The following is a 24,289-nucleotide window of genomic DNA, read 5'->3' on the forward strand; positions in this document are numbered from 1 at the left end:
GGTCTGGTGGTAAGAAACCAGCTAAGTAGGTGCGGGATGTGGCGCAAAGAACGGAAGGATGACTAAGTGAAGAGGTGCACCAAAATGGAGGTCAAGGGGATGAGGAAAAGAGGGAGACCAAAGACAGCATGGTTGAAAATGGTGTCAGATGATATTAAAAGAAGGAATCTCATTCCAAAGGCTGCTCAGGCCTGCGATGATTAAGGGAAAAACAGACTTGGGGGCAACAGACTAATTTGGGCGAACCCAGAAAATGGGTGTAAAACCCGTGATGATGATGATGAAAGCAACCCATTTCCGGAACATTATGTTTTGAGTGGCCCCTTCTTCTATGAAAAGGTAGTACAAGAGATTGAATTTAATAACTGAAGCAGGGGATGAATTTTATTTCTCAGGATATTTGAGCATATAACAAGGTTCTCTTAAAGTATGTGACACTAACAGTTGAAACTTTATGACTCATAGTGGATTTGCTAGTGTCTTCAAAATTACTCTTATGTATATGGAGTACAGTGAAATTATTACTTGCATATTTAACCAACATGCAACAAGTCTCTCCGGCATTAAGAATGTGTTCTTGAAGGACTGACTTTTACTCGTTTGAAGTCGGCTTCTGTAGCATCCAAGTGACTTTTAAATGGCCCAAATTAGCAAAATCTGCCAAACAGGAAATGGCACCTGTAGAGCAATGCGACTGAAAGTAAACTAACCCTACACCAAAAACTACAGGTATACAGGCACTGACTGAGCTATGGTGGTGCTTAATGTGAACACACTCCTGTTCAAATTCAAACATCCATATCCTGACCCAGCATGTAGTACAAAAATGGAACTGGTGTGTCATTAGGATAAAGTTGGGATTATTAATAGTTTACCTTTGGAGCCACTGATGACCAGGCCCAGTTCTGCACACACCGTTGCACATGTGATCTCACAGTCATGTCCAGTCAGTATGGTCCGTGGTGTTGTGAATTCAGCTAAAAGACGAAGAGACATTCCATTAAACATTTAAAACAAGACTTTTGTTTCAAGAATAACCAGAATTCATCAAGTCTATGCTGCTATATTAGAAAACACAAATCACTTGTCTTTATGGGCGACTGTGCCACACGAGAAGCTTGTAAGCATATAAGATTAAACAAATTAAAAATTTTATGATAACATAAATGTTGTTTTATTACTTCTGATGCAGCATCACATTAGATATTACATAGTTTGAGACAGTGTTCTTTCTGTACACTTCAAGTATCCTTTCATGTCCTAAGGGTCAAACAGACTCATTCAAATGTCTTAATGAATACCAATAGTAAAAAAAAAAATCACGTTACTGTCATCGACATAATATGCAAAGTTCAGTTTACATTGACAGTACTCCACGTAAATGAACTGCAGGTGAAATAAGAAAGTCAGCTAATTCTTAAAAACAGGGGGCAATGAAACCTAAACCTGCAACCAAAAAAAGAAAAAAAATAAAGGAATCTTGAACTGCCCTGCATTGAGTGGGAAAAGGCCAACCGGCTTTACAAGAAGACTACCCAAGTTGGAGACCTTTCACCTTGCAGCCTGACACCTGAAGAATGTCTGCCAAATGGCACAAAGTTTATCGTAAATGACCAGACTTTAGTGTTTACTGTTGCTCACACAATCTTATGGGTAATTTTTAAGAAGAGTTCACAGGCAGCACATGGAGAGCTTCTGAAATGTTGAGAGCAACTGTCCGACTAACAAACTACATTCAACACACATAAACCAGAGTCTGTGAAGTGTGTTTTAATTTCTTATATAATAACAGAGTTACCAACTTGTGTAAAACGAAATACCTTATCTGACTATAAACTGCAAAAAACAAACAAATAAGGGGGTTACAGATAGATAAACAGATTTTAAAGGAGCTACACAAATGAGGAATGGATAAATGTGAAAGTACTAGACAACTGAAAAGGAGACAGATATGACAGAACTTACAGTATATAATAAATACATAAACTTTCAAGATACTGTATAAAGAATGAACAGTTAAATAAACAAAAATGTCCTGTAGATAGATAGATAGAAAGATTTCAAGGTGTTATGTATAAAGGATATATATAAAAGACACTTTATAACTGACAGCTAGGTAGGGAAAATATTTTAAAGGTGCTATACAAATGAAATACAGACACATGAAATATAATATGATAGCCAGACAGATAGAGTTACAGATAGATAGATATAAAAGGCATTAAATAAAAATAAATATATATGAAAGGGACTTTATAATTAATAGAGAGACAGACAGATATGAAATGCACTATATAACTAAAATGATTATGTAATATTAATAATAGCCACTATTAGATAGCTAAAGATCCAGTTGTGTATTACAGTCATTAGCCACTAGAGGTCAGACATTCATCATGGTTTATTGAAATTCTGTGCCTGCTGACTGGTGACAAGTGAATGGTTTAAAAATTTCAGTTGCAGAACTTTTTACTTTGTAAATTTTTGCATTGCTATATTTTTTTTTTTTTGGCAGCAGAACAATTTTCTTCTTGCTGAACATTTTTTTTTTACTTTTTAACTTAAGGATGAAGATATTAAAGGCTGCATTGGGCTGGCGCACTGCCCGGGGTTTGTTTCCTGCCTTGCACCCTGTGTTGGCTGGGATTGGCTCCAGCAGACCCCTATGACCCTGTGTTAGGATATAGTGGGTTGGATAATGGATGGATGGATATTAAAGGATAAGTGAAACATATAAAAAAAATAAAATACAAATGTAAAAAATTACAAACTCAAGTTTGAGACAAGAAGAGAGTGACTATAGTAAACACCTACCACTTTTCGCGCACAATGTCACAAAATTCTAATTGTACTTTTGAAAAACAAACCAATACAAACTGCATTATGAAATCACTTTCCTCCTTGTTCAGTCTTACCATTTCACTGGAAGAATGTGAATTAAGTTCAAGAATTCTTTACTTTTCTATACTGTAGGGCTTTTCTCACTACTCAAAGGGCTTTAGAGAGTGGGGAGCCACGTGAGCCACCACTAACATGCAGATGCGACAGCAGCCATTATTTTTGCCAGTACGCCCACCACACTTGAGCTATTAGGTGATGAAGGGGTAAAAGAGACATAGCTAATCAGAGACAGGGGATGATTAGGGGGCCAGAATGACTAGGCCATGGTGGACAATTTTGCCAGGACATCTGAATATACCCTGATCCTTACAAAGGATGGCCAGGGATGTTTTATGAGCGCAGAGAGTCAGGACCTCGATTTTTCATTTTATCCAAACGACAGCACTATATTTACACCACAGTGTCCCTTGTCAGTACACTGGGGTATCAGGATCCATAGTCAGACCACAGAGTAAGCGCACCCTGCTGACTCTGCTAACACCTCCTCCAGAAGCAACCCAAACTTTTTCTGGTTGCTCTCCCATCCAAGTACTGGCCGGGCCTGAACGTTCTTAGCTTCAGGTGGATGACCTCTTCTGAAGTGCAGGTGGTATGACTGCTATTGTTTCATTTAAAAATGGAGACAGATATGAGAGAGTGCACCACACTAACAGGAACATCAAACCCAGCCAATATGGCAATGCCAGGTCCGCTGGGGGAGGGGGCACCTGCTCTGTGTGAGAAACAGGCCCAGAGAAGGCCTGGGTGGAAGCCTATGTGATAGTTCTGTAGTCAGCGAGAGGTAGAATCTACTTTTGCATTTTCTCTTGAGAGTTGTCTGCACGTGGCGAGGTGCGCTGTGCGAGAACAACGTCATTTGTACTGCTGTGTTGTATTTATGCGGTCTCCATGATAGACTGGTCATCTAGCTCTGTGAAGAGGATTACTTGTGTTCCGTTGTGTGGATTATATGTACTTCATTTTTTCACATCCAATGCATCCCCAACCTACCTGGAAGTGATTCTCTCTCTGAATTGCCTTTCCCAAGATTACTTCCAATGTGTCACAAGACAGAACTGTACTTTCACACTAATAGAGAAGGCTACTCTCTAGCTATACTGGACCACCTTAAAAGACAACTGAAGGCTTTGGGGTTGTGGGGCCACTAGAAGGAGTTCTAGCCTGGTGTCCAGAGAGAACATAGACTCGACCCTGGCAGCGATGCAAGAGTTTAGACTGATGTGAACACACAGTGAGATTCAAAAGCCATCCCTGTTCTGTTCAGAGTCAGAAGGAGAGTGGGCTGAACACTCAACTAGGAGTGGGTCAGAAGAGACCAAGGTCTCAGAATCAAAGACAGGAAGGGAGAACAGTGGGTGTCGGTGTAGTACATTTAAATTGATTTTTTTAGCAGATAGGGCGGCACGGTGGTGCAGTGGTAGCGCTGCCGCCTTGCAGTTAGGAGACTCTTCCCGGGTCCTCCCTGCGTGGAGTTTGCATGTTCTCCCCTTGTCTGCATGGGTTTCCTCCCACGGTCCAAAGACATGCAGGTTAGGTGAATTGGCAATTCTAAATTGGCCCTAGTGTGGTGCTTGGTGTGTTTGTGTGTGTCCTGCGGTGGATTGGCACCCTGCCCGAGAATGGTTTCTGCCTTGTGCCCTGTGTTAGCTGGGATTGGCTCCAGCAGATGACCGTGTGTTCAGATTCAGCGGGTTGGACAATGGATGGATGTTTAGCAGATATTGTCCAAAGTGTCTTCCAACGGAGGTCCACATAACCAAGTAACATCAGTCTAGGGACTGTTTTTGAGCAAGTATAGCAGGACGGGTTACAAAAGTTGATCACCACAAATAAAGATATATAAACCTAGCACAACAAAAAAATGATCAATGAACAATATGACCGATATTCCTAGAGCAAAAAGTTTGTTAACAATTTGATGGATATTCACAGATGAGTAGGGCATTCAATGGCTTCTTAAACACATTGAAGGAATCAGCAGTGTGGATGGAGGTGGGCAGCTGGTTCCACCAACCTGGAGCAACACAAGAGAAGTGTCTGGATTGAGATTTGATACCATGTACAGATGGCATCCCAGACGCTGTTTACTAGCAGACCTGAGTGGGTGAGAAGGAGCACTGGACCCCACCACTGTCTCCATATGCACAGGTGCTGACCCCATTGACTACTTTGGTAGGTAAGCACGATGTAGTAGTGTGGTGGGAAAGCCAGTGAGACACCCCATCTGATATGCAGGGCACAAGACCGGTTTAGTTAGACCAAGACAAGTAGCAGCAGCAGTTTGGGTCATTTCTGTCTGTCCTTTGCCTCTTTGACGCTTGTCTAGGTCTAGAAGGGTGCCACGGTGGGCCCTCTCCTCTGACAAAACCCTTATTTTACACACAGCAGCACCATCACAAACTAAATAAGTGTTACAGTTCACACTAAATCAAACACTGGACTGGCTGCCCACGAGGGAAGATCTACAGTAAAAGCAGACCTAACACTTCTGCCATGTAACAAATCATTCTGACTTGTCTACATGGCTTTTAGCCGATTCCCCCGAACGAGCTTTGTGCCTGTCAGTGCAAACTTGTGTACCTGCAGGTGCAGGTCACACAGACAAACGTCACCCTTCAGGGTACCTGCCAATAAAGGTGATGAATTGTGGAAGTGAAACAGTTACACTACTTTGGCATCTGCAGTATGACTGCAATCGGGCATGACGGCTTTTTATGAAATATGCGGATTTTCTTGGCAACTCTGTAGCATCAGCCAGGCCACAGACAGAAATAAATCTAAGCCGTAAAGTGTAAAGCGTATTAAAAACCTGCATTCGCATGGAAAAAACAGCCCTGACATGCACTCCTATTTCTGAGAACTGGGATGCCCTTGTCGTTAAGACCCTCACAAAACACAGCGGGCAGTAAAAAGGTTTTACGGCAGCAGCTCCTGGGGAACTTGACATTCGACCCACTTTCAAGGATCGGCCATCTCAGCGGAAGGAGGCAGACGTTCAACTTTTAGGTGAAATCCTGTCCAAGTCTGAAGAAAGATAGGATGACAAGGCTGATTTCTATTTGTAAAAGAGGATAAATAAGAGTGTGAGAACACACTTAAAGAGATCACAAATCACAAAACCTGACACTCGCGTACTGTAGATTTGTATGTCAAGGGTTTCTGCAGCTTCGGCTTCATAGAAAGGTTCAGATACGGAGCATGATGTGTATACAAAAACTTCCACAGTTCACAAGTCTGGTTTTTAAAAGTTTTAGTGAATTTCAAAGCAAAATGATTAGAAAAATTGATAACACACACACACACACACACACAAAAAAAAGGAAAACTTATTGTCTATTATGTTTCTGTTTAAGGCTTGCGTATCTTGGTAATTTTTATTGAGTTATTCAAATACTTAGGGTTACTTATATCTGTGGAGGATGAAAGCCACCATCTAAATCAAGTGGACTGGATGGTAAACTGGTGCAATAAAAACTCTCTCACTCTGAATGTAAAAAAGGCCAAAGAAATGATATTTGATTTTAAGAGACAGAAATCTGTATGTTTACCTATTGTAGTTCTGGGAGAGGAGGTAGAAATAGTGACTGAATGTAAATACTTAGGAACTTACCTAGATAACAATCTTAACTGGAATACAATTACAAAAAAATTATTCTCTAAATGCAACCAGCGCTTATTTCTCCTCCTTAAACTAAAACTATTTAAAGTAGACAAGGACCTCACGTTGTCCTTTTATCGCAGTCTGACATCACTTTCAGTTTCATTGCCTGGTTTAGTAGTTTGACAAACCAAAACTCAAAAAAGCTCCAGCAGATTACGAAGTATGCAGCTAAAGTTATTGGGGCTGATGGAGATCAAGAGTTCCCAAACTTTTTTTGGCCGCAGACCCCTTTACCAAAAACTTTTAAAACCGTCGACCCCCTAGTCATTTGCTTTACTTACACAAATGAATAAATTTGTACAGTACTCGATATTAAATATTTCAATAGATATCACACTTTTCATCTTAATCTCTTGTAAATAATGACTGAAAAAGATAAAAGGACTATAGAATATGGCATTATCTTGTGCAACATTTAATATCGAAACCTACACTAACGAAAATTAAACCGAAAAAATACAAGCAGAGTTTTTTTTTACATTTATGAAATGAATATGTAAATTCAAAATAAGTACAAATAGTCCAAGCTGTACTGTCTGCATTTCTTTTTTGGTTCAGTCATATTATTATCTGAAGAAATAAAAACTTTTATTAACAAACAATTTTGACAGCCCCTGTGATAAAAAAAAAAACAATAAAGTATGTACTTACTTGAAACAGAAGATTTTTGCTCAAACTCGAATAAATAAACTGTGTCCTCTGATTTTCTTTTTCGTAGTACTGCTCCTCAATAACTAATTATATTCAAAGTTCATATCACAAATAAGTACATGTCACATTTATAGTGTTTTATGAAAGCATGACCGTACAAGACTGATAGATTCTGCTAATTTTGAATATCCGTCATCTCGTCCCACCGCAAGCAAGTGCGGATGTGCACCGGTTTTTCATGTTCGCACTTGCTTTGATACGTTCGATACGACAATGCACAGGCATGTTTGTGCTACATGTATTTTCATACATTCTTACGTGTGACTCTTTTAATGACACATTTTACCTTTTCGTTCGCAAGTTTGTATGTAATGTGTTTTTATCAAAAAAGTGTTTTTTTGAATTATTTTGCTTCTTAATTAGGAACCTATTGGAATCATAGATATTTTGAAGTAACAAACAAACAGCAGTAGTAAGGGGGTCTATTTTTGCTGTTGTCAACCCCTAAATTTTTTTATTGAAACTATCGACCCCTAGAAAGCTCAAATCGACCTCTTTGGGAACTCTTGATGTAGATGATTTGACTAGTGTGTGTCAGAAGGCAATGTTAAAGAAACTGGAAATCACCTCAACTGATGACAGACATCCATTACATGTAGAACTAAAGTTCAGTTAATCAGGAAGGACAGTCGCTTTGAAAACCCGCACAAATTGCTCCAGAAACTCCTTTCTTCCTCCTTGTGCCACACGACTTTTCAATGAGAAATATCGGAGATTATGATTAAGGTTATGATAGATATCTGTAACCTTTTTTGTTTTGTGTAAATACAGTGGTGTGAAAAACTATTTGCCCCCTTCCTGATTTCTTATTCTTTTGCATGTTTGTCACACAAAATGTTTCTGATCATCAAACACATTTAACCATTAGTCAAATATAACACAAGTAAACACAAAATGCAGTTTTTAAATGATGGTTTTTATTATTTAGGGAGAAAAAAAATCCAAACCTACATGGCCCTGTGTGAAAAAATAATTGCCCCCTGAACCTAATAACTGGTTGGGCCACCCTTAGCAGCAATAACTGCAATCAAGTGTTTGCAATAACTTGCAATGAGTCTTTTACAGCGCTCTGGAGGAATTTTGGCCCACTCATCTTTGCAGAATTGTTGTAATTCAGCTTTATTTGAGGGTTTTCTAGCATGAACCGCCTTTTTAAGGTCATGCCATAGCATCTTAATTGGATTCAGGTCAGGACTTTGACTAGGCCACTCCAAAGTCTTCATTTTGTTTTTCTTCAGCCATTCAGAGGTGGATTTGCTGGTGTGTTTTGGGTCATTGTCCTGTTGCAGCACCCAAGATCGCTTCAGCTTGAGTTGATGAACAGATGGCCGGACATTCTCCTTCAGGATTTTTTGGTAGACAGTAGAATTCATGGTCCCATCTATCACAGCAAGCCTTCCAGGTCCTGAAGCAGCAAAACAACCCCAGACCATCACACTACCACCACCATATTTTACGGTTGGTATGATGTTCTTTTTCTGAAATGCTGTGTTCCTTTTATGCCAGATGTAACGGGACATTTGCCTTCCAAAAAGTTCAACTTTTCCCAAAAGTCTTGGCAATCATTGAGATGTTTCTTAGCAAAATTGAGACGAGCCCTAATGTTCTTTTTGCTTAACAGTGGTTTGCGTCTTGAAAAAATCTGCCATGCAGAGCGTTTTTGCCCAGTTTCTTTCTTATGGTGGAGTCGTGAACACTGACCTTAATTGAGGCAAGTGAGGCCTGCAGTTCTTTAGACGTTGTCCTGGAATCTGTTGTGACCTCTTGGATGAGTCGTCGCTGCGCTTTTGGGGTAATTTTGGTGGGCCGGCCACTCCTGGGAAGGTTCACCACTGTTCCATGTTTTTGCCATTTGTGGATAATGGCTCTCACTGTGGTTCGCTGAAGTCCCAAAGCTTTAGAAATGGCTTTATAACCTTTACCAGACTGATAGATCTCAATTACTTCTGTTCTCATTTGTTCCTGAATTTCTTTGGATCTTGGCATGATGTCTAGCTTTTGAGGTGCTTTTGGTCTACTTCTCTGTGTCAGGCAGCTCCTATTGAAGTGATTTCTTGATTGAAACAGGTGTGGCAGTAATCAGGCCTGGGGTGGCTACGGAAATTGAACTCAGGTGTGATACACCACAGTTAGGTGATTTTTAAACAAGGGGGCAATTACTTTTTCACACAGGGCCATGTAGGTTTGGATTTTTTCTCCCTAAATAATAAAACCATCATTTAAAAACTGCATTTTGTGTTTACTTGTGTTATATTTGACTAATGGTTAAATGTGTTTGATGATCAGAAACATTTTGTGTGACAAACATGCAAAAGAATAAGAAATCAGGAAGGGGGCAAATAGTTTTTCACACCACTGTATATATTATCTAACTGCCTTACCTTAACCTTTCTTGTTTCTATTTGTCTGTTTTATTTCATTTTGTCTATTATTAGATGCAACTGAGAAGGCAAATTTCATGTTTTCTTGTGTAAACAGGACTAAATAAAGAAACCTTAAACCTTAAATACGCATGCAAAATATGGTCAGAAACCACATGCCACTTTATAATTTCTGTTTGATAGCAAATCTAACAGTCTAACCGTCCACACGTTTCTATCTAACTGACAAATTGAATAACTTTCTGTGATCGCATTAGCAGCTAAGCAAGAGGGGTGATCCACTACATGTTAGCTTTAGGTCAGGGGTCCTTAATCACAGTCCTGGAGCGCCGCTGGTTTTTGTTCTAACCCGGATGCTTAATTAGAAAGTGATTCTTGCCAATTGTTTCATTTCATGACTTGTTAGTTGCTTTAACTCTGCTATGTCAGCTCATTCTCATATCCTAGATTTTCTTCCCCTTTCTAAGGATATCATCCAAATGATCTGAAGGCTAAAATGGAGGAAGAATTCTCAGTCCTTCACTTTTTTCTCTTCACTTTCCTTCCAAGTATTTAATTAAACCAAACAGTGCCTGATAAACACGCACAGAGGTGTAAACAGTAACAAGCTAAATGGTGAAATGTTAGTCTCTTTTGTCATTTGCATGTTATTGCTAACTTGGAGCAATTAAAAACCAAGAATACAGCTGTTTATGACTAAAATAAGCAATAAGGGTTTGAAATCTTAACAAGCGAGACAACTGAAGTGAAGCAGAAGTGTTACTGGAGCAATAAGGGCTTCTTATTATGCAACTGGGTTGGAGCAAAAACCCGCAGCCCTCCAGGACCGTAAATGAGGACGCCTGCTTTAGAGGATAAAAAAACCTTCCATTTGCTATGTAGTGATATAAAACAAGCAATATATTCTACTAATGTTGATAGTAAGGGCTGCACCTCTTCCACAAAGAGCAACTGCTGACAAGAACGGGAGAAAATGTCCTTCGCTATCTGTGTCTCTGGTGACCATGCCAAATTCTCTTTGGTTGTGGATGTCCAGTTTGAAAGAGGGTTTTGGGGTGCTTCAAATAATAAGAGATTATGGAGAATGAAAAAGTCACCAAAAAAAAAAAAAGTCTCACCACATCCTTCCCTTTCACCTTTATACATTGCAATAAACAAAATGGGTTTGCTGGCTTCCCAGCCAAGATGGATAGTTCCTACCCTGTCCAGATCTTTTTAATGGAAGGATGTGGGTGCATGGGCATCCCAGTTAGGTTAGTTAGTAGTATCTTTGCTGGATGGGAGTCCATCATCATGGATGGATAGGGGGAGACTGCTTCCCTGGACCAAGTGCTTCCCCAGTACACTGAGTGGCGACATCCCTCTGGTGTGCATCCTGTTTGGACACTCGCAAGGCTGCATGGGAATTGTAGTTTTGGTGGTCAGCCCTATTAGGGTACTCACATGCCGCTAGGGGGAGATGCTGGCGGCAGGCTCTCCTGTCACGGGGAGGTTCAGCCTGACCAAGAAGTGCTTCCTGGATGTAATGGGACTGCACCAGAAGTAATCGCAGGTCAGGTATAAAGGAAGTCGAGAGGGAATTTTACACTAATCAAAAGCACAAAAACCATTTTATTTAGCAAATTAAATCTTCCAATGACGTAAGCAAAACTTCCTTTGCAATATTTCTTAAAATAAGCTAACAAAAACTTAAATACAAATGTCTTGATAAGTCAATATATCTCAGAATAAGGTAAATGTAATGGCTTGTTCGAAAAAGCTTTTCCCTTGTTTAGCTTTGCTTAGATTTCATTTTGTTGCGGTGTGGACCAATTAGGGGGCTTTGGGAGAGATAGGCTTTGAGGAAGACTAAGGGCCTAATATTAACTGATAACGGTACAAAATTACTACAAAATCCATAACTGACAATTGTTGTCCCAGATATCATATTTGTGATTTTTAATTGTCAATTAATAACACTATAAGGATATGCATATTTTATGTCGCCAGCTGCAGATACAGTGCAATAGAACATCTCATAATAATAAATCTCAGAATAAGGAAAACAAGACTTAATGGCTTGACATAAAAACGCTTCACTTGCTTAGATTTCATTTTCTGTGGGGCTCAGAGTTGTTTCCAAGAGATCTGTAAGCATCAATGGAGAACAAAGAGGATTGGGAATCCACATTTTTGCCCTCATTTAGTCATTACAAACGATTGGAATAATAAGCAAACATTAAAGAAATAACAAGTACTGTATAAGCTAATTATACAATGTTATTAGGTTTAATAGCACAACATAAGCAGTAGACTGTACAGACTCGGAACCTCCTGAACGTGACAGTACAATTAAACCAAAAGTAAAAGATTTTGTCAGTCTTAAAAAATCAACTTTGAAAATTAGTTACATTAATGGGCTTTTATTTCAAGATCCACCAAAGAAAGATTTGCATGACTGGTGTCTGAAAGCGTCACATTTCAGGCACTTGAAGGAGAGGCCTGATACTCTCAGGAGGAACACTCTGTGTGTCTAAACGAAACACCTTCTCCAGCATGGAGGACACTATATAAAAAAAAAACAAATAAAAAAAAGAGTTGGGGACCTGTGGTGGACAATTCCATGTGGGGCTAGAGCCACTAATTCAAGGGTCCTCAATCACAGTCCTGGAGGGCCGCAGGTTTTTGTTCTAACCCGGTTGCTTAATTAGAAAGCAATTCTTGCCAATGATTTCATTTCATGGCTTGTTAGTTGCTTTAACTCTGCTATGTCAGCTCATTCTCATATCCTAGATTTTCTTCCCCTTTCTAAGGATACCATCCAAATGATTTGAAAGCTAAAACGGAGGAGGAATTCTCAGTCCTTCACTTTTTTCTCTTCACTTTCCTTCCAAGTATTTAATTAAACCCGTTAGTGCATGATAAACACACACAGAGGTGTAAAATGGTAACAAGTTAAATAGCTAAATAAATGTCAATTGTAATTTGGAGCAATTAAAAACCAAGACTACAGCTGTTTAAGACTAAAATAAGCAATTAGGGTTCAAAATCTTAACGAGCGAGACCACTAAAGTGAAGCACAAGTGTTACTGGAGCGATAAGGGCTTCTTATTAAGCAGTTAGGCTGGAGCAAAAACCTGCAGCCACTGCGGCCCTCCAGGACCGTGATTGAGGACCCCCCGACCTAATTCATTCTTGAAGACTATTGGAGCTACGTAACAGATCAGTGCCCTTTATGCTTTCAAAAAGAAACAACTTATCACTTATTTCTGTATTGAACCAGCATTACACCACTGTTATATGTTCTTGCTTTACTGTTTATGGAATTAGGAATTGTGTTCAATGAACTCATTTATATTTTTGGAAAGTTTATATCAAGAAAATATAAAAAGAGAATATTTGTCAAATGTCACTTTATTTATGTAGCACATTTAAAACAACATAGCAATGCTGTGGCCAAAGTGCTTTACAATAAAAGAAAAACATATAATTAACATGAATAACACACAGAAATAAAATAAATGAACATAAATAAAATAAATAATAAATAGAAGTAATGTTACATAATCATAATGAGGAAACCATCAGTATTACTGAAGGTCACAGAATGCAAATGAACAGAAATGAGTCTTTAATCTCGTTTTGAGTTTTAGACGACTCCTTTATGTGACAAGTGTGGACTATGGCCGGCAAGTCATCCCGACCAATACCCCCAGGCCGCCAGATGGAGCCCTCCCTGCAGCATGGAGGTGCCCCGAATGCCAGCAGGGAATCACGGACATTGGAGTTTTCCTTCACAGCCCTGCTGGATACCCTGGGGGCCACCAGAGGACGCTGCAGGGAGGCCCAGGGACTGTTATGTGCCCTATAACCCTGAAGTATGTCTTAGTCACAGCGATAGGGGAAATTACGTACTTCCGGGATGAAGAAGAGGAGTTTGATCTGACCCGCAAGTGCTAGGAAGTCACATGGACTGAGGGTTCAGAAGCACTTCCGGGTCATGGACTATAAAGGACTGTGAGAGATCCCAGACGGATGAGCTGAGTCGGGAGGAAGGGTGGCAATGCGTCTGGGAGAGCGGAGGATTTATTGTGTATTGATTATTATTAGTTATTGTAAGAGTAAAGTGCAGTGGAGGGTGCTTTGTGTACTATTTTGTCCTAATAAATATTATTATTGGACTGGTGTCTGGCGTCTGATCTGAGGGTTCAAGGGGACAACAGCGCCCCCTATCTGTTACACAAGGTAGAGAGTTCCACAGGCGAGGAGCAGCAGCTGCACAAGCCCTGTCTGTCCCCCATAATTTTACACTCGGTATGAGGGACAACAAGAGACAACTGACCAGAAGATCTAAGCACTCTGGATGGCTGGTGTAAAGCACGCAATTCAGATAAATAGGCAGGAGCGAGCCCATGTAAAGATTTAAAAACTAGCAACAAGATTTTAAAATCAATTCAAAAACTGATAGGCAGCCAGTGTAAAGAAGCTAACATTGGAGAAATGTTTATGTATCAATGTTTCTATCAGGCCAAGACAAGATGGCAGTTTTAAAAGCAAGAAGAAATAGTGACAAAGATGAGCAAACCACTGATGCTTTATTAATGTTTAAGGTAAGGAGAAATAAATGAATCAATGAGATATATTTAGAGATCTCCAGGGTATAAACCAATGTCTGATGTTCCACAGAAAAATGAATGTCTAGTGCTAAACTATGAGTAGAAAAACTTTGCTTTACACGTGTTATAGAACTATGTCTGTTAATTTGACTAAAATTATGTTTTCATTGTTAATAAAAGTCTGTTTCCAATTAAATAAAAATTGTATTTTTCCTTTAGCAACCTGAAAATATTAGTCCCATAAAAACCATCCACTAAAAATTCAGCTGCAGGGCATGAAAGGGTTCAGCTGCCACATTATGTAAAAATATCATTTCTTGCGTTACTCACAATTGTCAAAAGAGAGTTAATTTTGGCCTACTGCAAATGTATCTCATAATATAAAGGTTAAAAATAATGTTCATTGGAGTTATCTTCATTTAATTTAAAGACAGCTCAACTTTGAGCCAATTAAGTACGAATCATCTACCCTTTAAATATGGTAAGTCATTGAAACGACTCTCTTGAAATGATCTCCTCATCCTGATGCAGGCACAAAAAACAAGCAAGGACACCGCAAGAAAGAAAAGGAGGGGAACGCATTACTGGCTTATTAAAAAAAAAGAGGAAAAGTCCCGGGACCCAAAAGGTATCTAAGGGAATATAAAAACTCCCCACCACTTTGTTCTGTTTTACAACATCCAGCAGAAGTAACTTTTGCCCGACTGACTGATAATTGTCATGTTTAACAGAGATTTCCCTCTGAACCTCTTAACGCTTTGATCTGATGTAAAGAGATCTGGTAAAACAACTCTCTTGGATACAGTAGTGAGTTCATTAGAAGTTCATTATCAGGCTGTGTTTGTTTATGGCTGGGCCTAGCTGTGCTCTGCAGGTCTAGTAAAAATAAGAGATTAAGTCAAAGACAGATAGGGGGGCTTGAACAGAAAGTCCGCTGAGTGTTTAGCCACAGCAGCCCAAACAGTGAAAGCCCTGTTTTATTGGAGGGGGGATTTGTTTGGACAACGGACTAAATCAGTGTGAAATGTCACAGAGGGAGATACTGGCCAGATGCAACTTCAGATCAGTCCTGAAAAAATAGATAAGTGCCACCCCAGAAAGAGCCACTGTCACAAAAGGGGAAAGAAACTAAAAATCATAGCTGGGCAAACCTGAGAAAAAGACAAGCGTCCTTCTTTTCCTGTCTTTTTATATTCATACAACCCAACAGTAAGAAGTAGGGAACAAGTTACAAATCAAAGTGAGGACAAACATGAACTGCTGCACCACTTGCAAATCAACTGAGACACATGTTGCTTATAATCACTAGGCTCAAATATGGCTTTGCTTTTGGTTAAAATAAATATTTCAATCTTACATTTTTCATTAATTCATCTAAACGTGTCATCTTAAAAGGATCTTTAAACTGCCTACCTGTCTCTGAGAGTGACTATTCTATCTGGTTTTCGCTTAGCATGTTTCACGTCTCTGTATTTATTACTAGCAGGCGTACACCAATTGGCATTGCCCAGGTTGGGGGTACTAACTAAATTAATAATAATAATAATAATAAATTTTATTTATATTGCACTTTACATTTTAGCAATCTCAAAGTGCTACAGAGTAAAAATAAAAATAATAAAACAAGAAAATCTATTTATACTTTAACAAAATATCTTTCTAAAAAGATGAGTTTTAGATTCCGTTTAAAAACATCAGTCGACTGTGGGGCTCTCAGGTAGTCGGGGAGGGCGTTCCACAGTCTCGGCGCCACAGATGACAAAGCCCTGTCACCCATACTGCGAAGCTTGGTTCTAGGGACTTGGAGAGTGTTAGTGTGTACAGAGCGGAGGGCGCGTGAGGAGGTATGAGGGGTAAGGAGTTCCTGTAAGTAAAGGGGGGCATGTCCATAGATGCACTGATGGGTGAGGAGAACGACCTTGTACTCAATTCTGAGTGGAGCAGGGAGCCAGTGAAGGGTTTTCAGGATTGGGGTGATATGGTCATGCTTTCGCACCCTCATCAGGATCCTGGCAGCGCAATCCTGACTATACTGGAGTCTTTGAATACTCTTGCCAGGAATCCCGATGAGGAGCACATTATAGTAATCCAGCCTGGAGGAGACAAAGGCATGGACGAGCTTCTCTGCATCTGCCAGGGTAAAAGCTGGGCAGAGTTTAGCGATGTTCTTGAGGTGGTAGAAAGAAGACTTACAGAGGTGTTTGATGTGGGTTATTAAATTAAATTACAGAATTATTAAACACCTATACTGGGTTAAATTACAGAACAAAACAGAGCCTCTGTCCAAATTGAGAAATCTGGGAAAGATTTACTTGAGAGAAGTTAGAGTGTGGATGTGCATATTGGACAAAATAGTTGGGAGTACCCAGCTGTGCCCGGTTTGGGGGCACTGACAAGCCTCTAGAATTAAACATAGACTATGGTGGCCCAGTGAACAAATGGGTAAATCTTTGCAAAATTTGGTAGAGAGAATTTAAACAGTGGCGCAGTGGGTAGCGCTGCTGCCTCGCAGTTACGAGACAACGGGTTTGCTTCTCCCCGTGTCTGCGTGGGTTTCCTCCCACAGTCCAAAGGCATGCAGGTTAGGTGCATTGGCGATTCTAAATTGCCCCTAGAATGTGCTTGGTGTGTGTGCACCCTGTGGTGGGCTGGCACCCTGCCCGGGGTTTGTTTCCTGCCTTGCGCCCTGCGTTGGCTGGGATTGGCTCCAGCAGACCCCCGTGACCCTGTAGTTAGGATATAGCGGGATGGATAATGGATGGATGGATGAATTTAAACAGTGTGGAGGTGCATATTGGACAAACACACACAAGACTAGCCAGCAGTGCCCGGGGTGCTGGAGAGAATGATCAACAGATAAACACATTCAGCTTTGTATACCCGATAAAGTTCCTTTCACATGTTGCAGATCTATTTATTATATATCACCTTTCACATCTATGTATCTATATGTCAGTTTACCTACCTGTCGATCCATCTACATTTTATTTATTGCAGTATATTCTGTCACATTGTGGTCTTCTCATCTGTTATATAGCACCTTTCATATCTACTACATATTGCATTTCATATCTATCCTCACGATATAAAGGCTTATATATTTATTTATCCATCCTAGTGACTTTATTTAATTAACAGTTTAACTTTCATATCTATTATATTGCACCTACCCTGAGCCTTTTATATCTTTTTGTAGCATCTTTCACATTTTTAGTTATCTGCCTAGCTATTAATATTGAGTATGTAGCTCTTCTCAGTGTTGTTGTGATTATTGTGATTGTTGTGAAAGTCATAGCTGACTTTGAATGACTTCAAGTGTTTAATTAAAGCACCTACCAATAAGTCTAAAATCGGTTTATTTTTAAAAGTAATTCCTTAGCGGCCTCACAGTTGAAAATTATAAAAGCTGAAGTACAGAATTTAAAGGAATCATTACACCTGGCGATGCCCATTTTACACAGCAAGAAAGTCAAAAGGAGTGCATAAATTAAAAATGGACAGAAGAAGCCCATCTTTCATTGTGTTCCTCACATGTGTGATCCTGGAAAATGAAAGTAACCTTCACACCCACACTCTTGGTTTTCAGCAGTGAAGGATTGTGGCGATTCTGAAATGGTGTGGGGCGCACTTTGTTTGCTCTTAAGCTGTCAGAACGCACATTCTGTACTTGTTACGGCTCATACTTCAGGGTGATGTCCTTTAAGCCATTATAAAGAATTTCTTTCCTTCCTACATAGTGGTGTAAATTCCAGGACAACAGAGCGTTACCGTGACGATGTGGGTTCAACTCCATGCTCCCATCGGCTGTTCGGGAGCCCTTCAACCCAACACTGTCGATAATGTCACCGAGATGTGCTAGACAGTGGAGGCAACAACATAGCAAGGGGATGGTACAAATGTGCTTTTATTAAAACAGTCAACAAAACAAAGTGTTCAAATAAAGTGCAGTGCTTTCAGAGTTCAAAAAATAATCCAATAAAAGAAAAACGTGGAGGTTAAAATCTATAAGTAGAAACAAAGACAATCCTTAAAACCAGAGGTTAAAACGTCTTTAAAATCAACAACAAGTCTGGTGTCTTCTTTTAACTGGTGACTCCCCTGCTTCTCCCTGTCCAGGCTTCGCAAGAGGGGAGCCACTCTACCTGCAGCTGACCTTCTCTCCACTACTGATCTGGCAGTGTCCCGATCCCTCCAGACCGAGACTTAGCTTCCCTGGCGACCAGGATGCTCACGCCAGGGAGTTTACCGCCCAAGCCTCCCGCAGCCAGCCATCCTTCCTCCCATCACTTCCGCTCTTCAAAACATGCTCAGCAGGAGCGACCACTAACTACGGCCCTCGGGTTTCGGCCAAACACCCTGCTAGGGCTCACTGTCCAGCTGCCTGCGAGCCTAACTCTCGCTTGCTCGCTCTCCTGCGCCGACTTGTGCACACACTTCCTGCAACCTCCGTCCTTTCTTTTTCTTTCCATTTTGTTCTCTCTCCCCCAAAGCGACTTGCGCTTCTTTTTATATTGTGAGGGGCCATAGCAGCTGCAGCACATTAGCCACGGGAACAATCACGGATGTGGGCAGTCCCTCACCCGTGCACTAGGTGAGAAATGCCCACACCGCAGATCGCCCCGTAGCTTGCTACGGCCACTACGCCCCCTCACTAAGCCGCCGCGAGTGTGGTGATCATTTATTTAAAAAAACGGCCTTTGCTTAGCGAGCTGTGGACCCATAACACCACAGTTACATATTGGGTTCTCTACTATGCGCAGTCTCAATTCTTCCCAGGTAGGTCTTGGAGCCTATCAGTCGTTTATTGTTCTAGACAGGATGTGCGAGTTAATTGCCAGTCAATATGAACTGAAATGCTAGATGCTAGGAACAACATACAAACTTCCAACTGAGCGCAACCATACAAAGATTTTTGAACAAAAGATGGTGGATTTGTGAGGTAACAATAGCCATCGGTGTGCTGCCCATAGACATGCACTGAAACATACATGCTCAACAGTCGATTGTAATGACAACTGCATGAGCGATTCTTCTGTTGTCTCTCTGAGGTTGTATTTAATGTCAGGTGTCTTATTCGCTGTGTTCTGTTGGTATTGCACTACTCTGTCACTGTTGTTTAGAAGACAAGCAGGTAAGAATCTCATCATCTAAAGTACACTTGACAAACCTGAACACGATATGAAGTGACAACTGCATGATTATCTCTTGCACCTACCGTCTAATGCTGTATTTCATGTCTGGTGTTCCATTCATTGTGCGTGATATAGTGTGCTACTGTCACGGGTCTGTGGGAGACATGTGGGTAAGAATCTCATGAAAGCGTGGACACATAATAGCAAACTGATACTAGAAATGTCTATACAATAATTACTGTATTTATTTACACAAAATCATTCTGCTAAAGATTGTAAAGAAATACAGGCAGATCCAAAACAGTAAACGATGTTGTCAACTATAAGGATTTGAAAATTAAATAATTCAGCTCCTAGGGATATGCAGGACGTATAGCTGACAGTCACAGAATTAATATTAATGCTGACAGCCTATTTCAAAAATGGCATTGTGTAAGTATTTTAAAACATCAAAAATCTATAGATGGTTATCTTGTTATGTTTCTGTATTGTGGCCACGTTTATTAGGATCATTAGATCTTATCCTTATCTGAGCTAAGGATGGACTGGGAAGTGCATTTCACTGTAAATATTTTTATTCACACTAATAGGGGTTTTTGTGTGTTGGGGAGGAAAAAGATCATTGCGGTTTTCATTTTTGTGTCTTTTTTTTTTTTTTTAAACGTATATTTTTTCTGGATTGCAAAAATCACATTGTAACTGTCTTTTTATATATACTATATATATTCATTTGACTATTTTAAGTCAATTATATTTCAAGGGGTACATACCACAGGCGCTTCAGGGTGTGATATTGGTCTGTCCTTATATTAGCCACCTTACAGTTTAGGAAGGTGAGTAGTATCGACTGGCCTGTTTCAGCACATCAGGTCCGATTTGATACAAGGTTTCAAAAGTTAATCACCACAAGTGAAGTGCTACAAAGCTAGAATAACCAAAAATGATGAATTAATCTAAAGTTTGAAATATGGCATGCTTTCCCTAGAAGTGGATGTGAACAAAGCTATCAGCCTGAACTAATTTTTTAATAGAATTTCCCTCCCACTGCCACCTTCTTCCAATGACCGGGTCTCCCCGCACCTTCCCTACTACATCCACAACTCCCATCATGTCAGCTGGAATGGCCAGTGACAAGTCCACCTCTGAGCATCAGTGTGGACTGTCCATAACTGTGTAACCCAGCCGGTAGCTACACTACCAAGACCTGTGAGCCGGGATGAATTACTGAGGCTAACCTACATATACCAAGCCGTACCTCTAACAAATAATATTTCCCCCTCAATCAACGGTTTAAACACAAGCACACAAAAGCAGAGATGTAAAAATAGGTGTATAAATATATTAAATGAAACACAATAACAAAAAATGCAAATTTCACATGTTGAAAATATATATATATATATATATATATATATAGATATATATATAGATATGTATATCCCTCCGCCAAAGCAGCAATGTTAAGACACCATATATACAATAACAAACCCTTCCTTGCCCCTGTAACATATAACAAACACAAAACGCAAATAACAATAATGAACGAATACTGAAATGACAATGACCGTGAATGTGAGTCCGGCTATATTACTGTCCTGAATACGGATGACTGATCAACAAAGAATGGATGTGTTTGAATCTCCCGGAAAAATGGAACAATCTCACCATGTTTCCTCTGCGTGTAGTGGATAATGAAGTCCAACCCCGGGGTTTCTGGCGATGATTGAGCTGAAGTGAAACCAGCGGAATGAGAAACAAACTGGTTACAAATCGCGATGTGAAAAGTAGCAGGAAATGATGGCTCGTTGTCTTTCTCCTTCCCTCTCTCTCCTCTTCTTCTTTCCCTCCTGATCGTTTAAATAGTAAAGAGCCGGATGTAACTGAATGTGAACAGGTGCTTTCCGTCCTGGGGCTGCCGTCTCTCTCCACTCATCCGTCCCCTCTACACTTACGGGGACAACATTCACTGACGTACACATAACGAACAGTAAACGGGACGATAGAAATAATACGCATTCAGCACACACATCGAATACATTATTACTATGCAGCCCCGCTACAACTGAAGAGCATGTGTGGAAACAACTGAGGAAGCTCCACAAAGGAAAAGCTGCAGGACCAGATGGAGTCACTCCTCGAGTTCTTAAGGCTTGTGCTGACTAACTTTGTGGTTTCCTCTGTCACCTGTCCAGTTTGTACCTATGGCTCCACAAAGTTCTACAACTGTGGAAAACCTCCTGCATTGTTCTTGTTCAAAGAAGGCAGATGCCTCTTCACCTGATGACAACAGAGAGAGTTAAAACAAAACTGAGTGCCATTATGAACAGTTCTGCGCATCCTCTCGGTGACACACCGACACTGAGGACTTTCAGGCAATGAATTATTCAGTAAAAGTGGGTCAAGAAACACAACTGGAGCTCCTTTATGCCAACAGTAACACTAACTGTCAGAAGTTTTCTTGCTTTACAGTCATTCTTGTGTGGCGTGTATATTTACTTACTTACTTACTTATCTACCTATTTATGCATTCACTTATTTAAAAACGCGACCTATCTAAATTCTTATCTGCATTGTAAGACCTCCCCTTTGCTCAAACCAAGCAAGATTAGGACTGGGAGACAGACTCTGATTCCTTCTGGCTTTATATTGTATGTCTACAACTTCATGATGGCAGGGATATTTTTTATTACTGAATGGATGCCATCACACTGGCCAGGCTTGGTTATGAAACATGAATAGCAATGCTAAAACAATAAATCTGTTCAACAATCACTACAATCCTAGATTAGAAAGGTGAAGATAAAAGTTTCAAGAGTTCTGACATATTGAAATATACAAAACGTGAACGTTACATTATTAACTATGACATGTGTAACATCTCTGACCACAAGCTGATGTTATTCAACAAATGCTAGCAACAAAAGTGAAGACTTTCTTCGCGTATTCCAAGTACAAATCACACGATAACTTAAAAAGGGAAACTGCAACCATCCATTCATTCATTTTCTCCACTATTTTCACGTGATGATTCAGTTCAGGAGCACCAAACTTCCATTTTAATTGCATTAACCTAAGCACATTTTAAGTAACAAGTAGAATTTATGGACAGTTGCAAGCTTACTGTCACAGTGGACAAAACTGTTTTAATGGTTTATTTTCAATTAAACGCAGGCTGAAGGTTTGCTTTAAATGAACGGTTCTCTAATCTAAGATGTACTTTGTAGCATTAAGTCCAGATTTATGTGCCGAGAGTTGCCAGTGCCAAAATAACAAATCAACTCCTCTCTCCTTATCGGAGGCCTCGGTGAACAGTCGGGTACAGCAGGCTGCACCAGTGCTTTTGACAAGCATGAATCAAGTCACAAATAAGCCGAGTGAATAGTCAAGAGAGATGTCTCCGCCATGTCTTCAGTCACCCTCGATCATTACACAACTGTAAGCTGCTCAGTTTTCCATTACTCTAAAGGAATGCGGGTTAAAGTTTGACAGAGTAATGTGCCTTAATTGCATGAGCCCCTGCTTACGCTAAAACACTGCCGCCAATAATCAATCACTCAAAACACTGCGGCATGAGAGTCCACTGGCAAATATTTCTCATGTTGTTCAAAGAAACTGCTGCAAAACGTATGAGCTTTTGGCATCTAAATGTAGCTCAAAAACACAAATTGGGATTTAATCAAGATAATAGTAAAACCTGTCGAGCATATTCATCTTTTATTTACACGTTACAACTACAGGGATTAAAACGTGTAGTCAGGTTACCCAAGCAAAAGATCAATAAATCTGATATATGGCTGTATCGTTTAACCTTTACTCATGTGGCCGGCATTTGGTTTGAATTAAGAGAACATCTGATAACAATTTACATTCCCCCCCTCGCCCCCTCATCCCCAAACACAGACATGAGTGGAGTGTATCGTTTACCTGATAGTCGGGTTCTACTGCAAAAATCCGTCTAAGGTAACCTGGCTGATTACAAATCAAAAGTGTAAATAAAGAAATAATTAAGGGAGCAACAGGCAGCACTTGCCAGCAAAGACTGATTTACTTTGATAGATAGTACACCAAAATGAAACAAAAACACTAGACTCAATCTTTTTATTGATTTTTCAAGTATATTTTTCTTTGCATGTAATATTTTTGCTATTTTAAAAAGAATGCACAGCTAAAAAAAAAAAATGAAAATAACTTTAACTGCTTATTGAAGCTTTGGCCACAAGATGGCGCTGTATCCTGGTGAAAAGGTGCGGAAGACTGCCATAAGCTCCAAGAGTGACAGGAGCACAGCACATTCACTGGGGCTGCCAGCGCTTTGACTACAGGCAGTGCAGGTTAACACAATCTGCACCACAGAAGAACACGGGGGGGGAGTTTGATCGGGGGACCGACAGTTTACAACTACTGGATCTCCAAGAGGAAACTCGGCCAAATCAGTGCCACCAAGCAAATGGAACAAAAAAACTTCAGCTGCTCTCATATCAGTCAACTAGGCATCTGGTTAAAGGCTTATTCAGAAGTGCGTGGGATGTTGCAAATGCATTCTTGAAAATGCTCTAAAAGGCCACATTAATGAACTTGGACAAGGAAGAAAGGAACCAGAACTGAGCTTCTAAAGCCTGCGGCTGACAGACCTTCTCACTGTAAATGGCAATGGAGCATCACATTGTTTCTGCATTGTTCTGATGTAATCTGTAGCACGCAATGCTCTTTCGTTCCCTCTCAAGGAGAAGCAGGTCTGTATCAATTTATAAAGTGCGTTCATATTTGCGTGGTGCATGACAGGTTCACATCCCGGTGTGCCCGTGTTTAGGGAACGCTTTTATGAAATGGAGAAAACCTCTTGCTGATGCAAATTCATTTAACAGGTCGCTCCCTAAACAGTGCCTTTAGTAATTCTTAAGTCCTGCC

The 24,289-nt window shown here is 40.2% G+C and overlaps 1 protein-coding gene across 6 annotated transcripts in view; it reads right to left on the reverse strand.

The window, feature by feature from the left end:
* Nucleotides 1–24,289, reverse strand: part of lrba (LPS responsive beige-like anchor protein) — a 792,225-nt gene that overhangs the window by 50,944 nt on the left and 716,992 nt on the right. For all 6 annotated transcript variants that reach the window (XM_039750242.1, XM_039750239.1, XM_039750241.1 and 3 more), the window contains one exon: nt 876–977. In XM_039750242.1, coding sequence (XP_039606176.1) covers nt 876–977 — 102 coding nt within the window. The remainder of the gene's footprint in view (nt 1–875; nt 978–24,289) is intronic.

Source organism: Polypterus senegalus, chromosome 4, assembly GCF_016835505.1.
Source record: "Polypterus senegalus isolate Bchr_013 chromosome 4, ASM1683550v1, whole genome shotgun sequence".
Lineage (NCBI taxonomy): Eukaryota > Metazoa > Chordata > Cladistia > Polypteriformes > Polypteridae > Polypterus > Polypterus senegalus.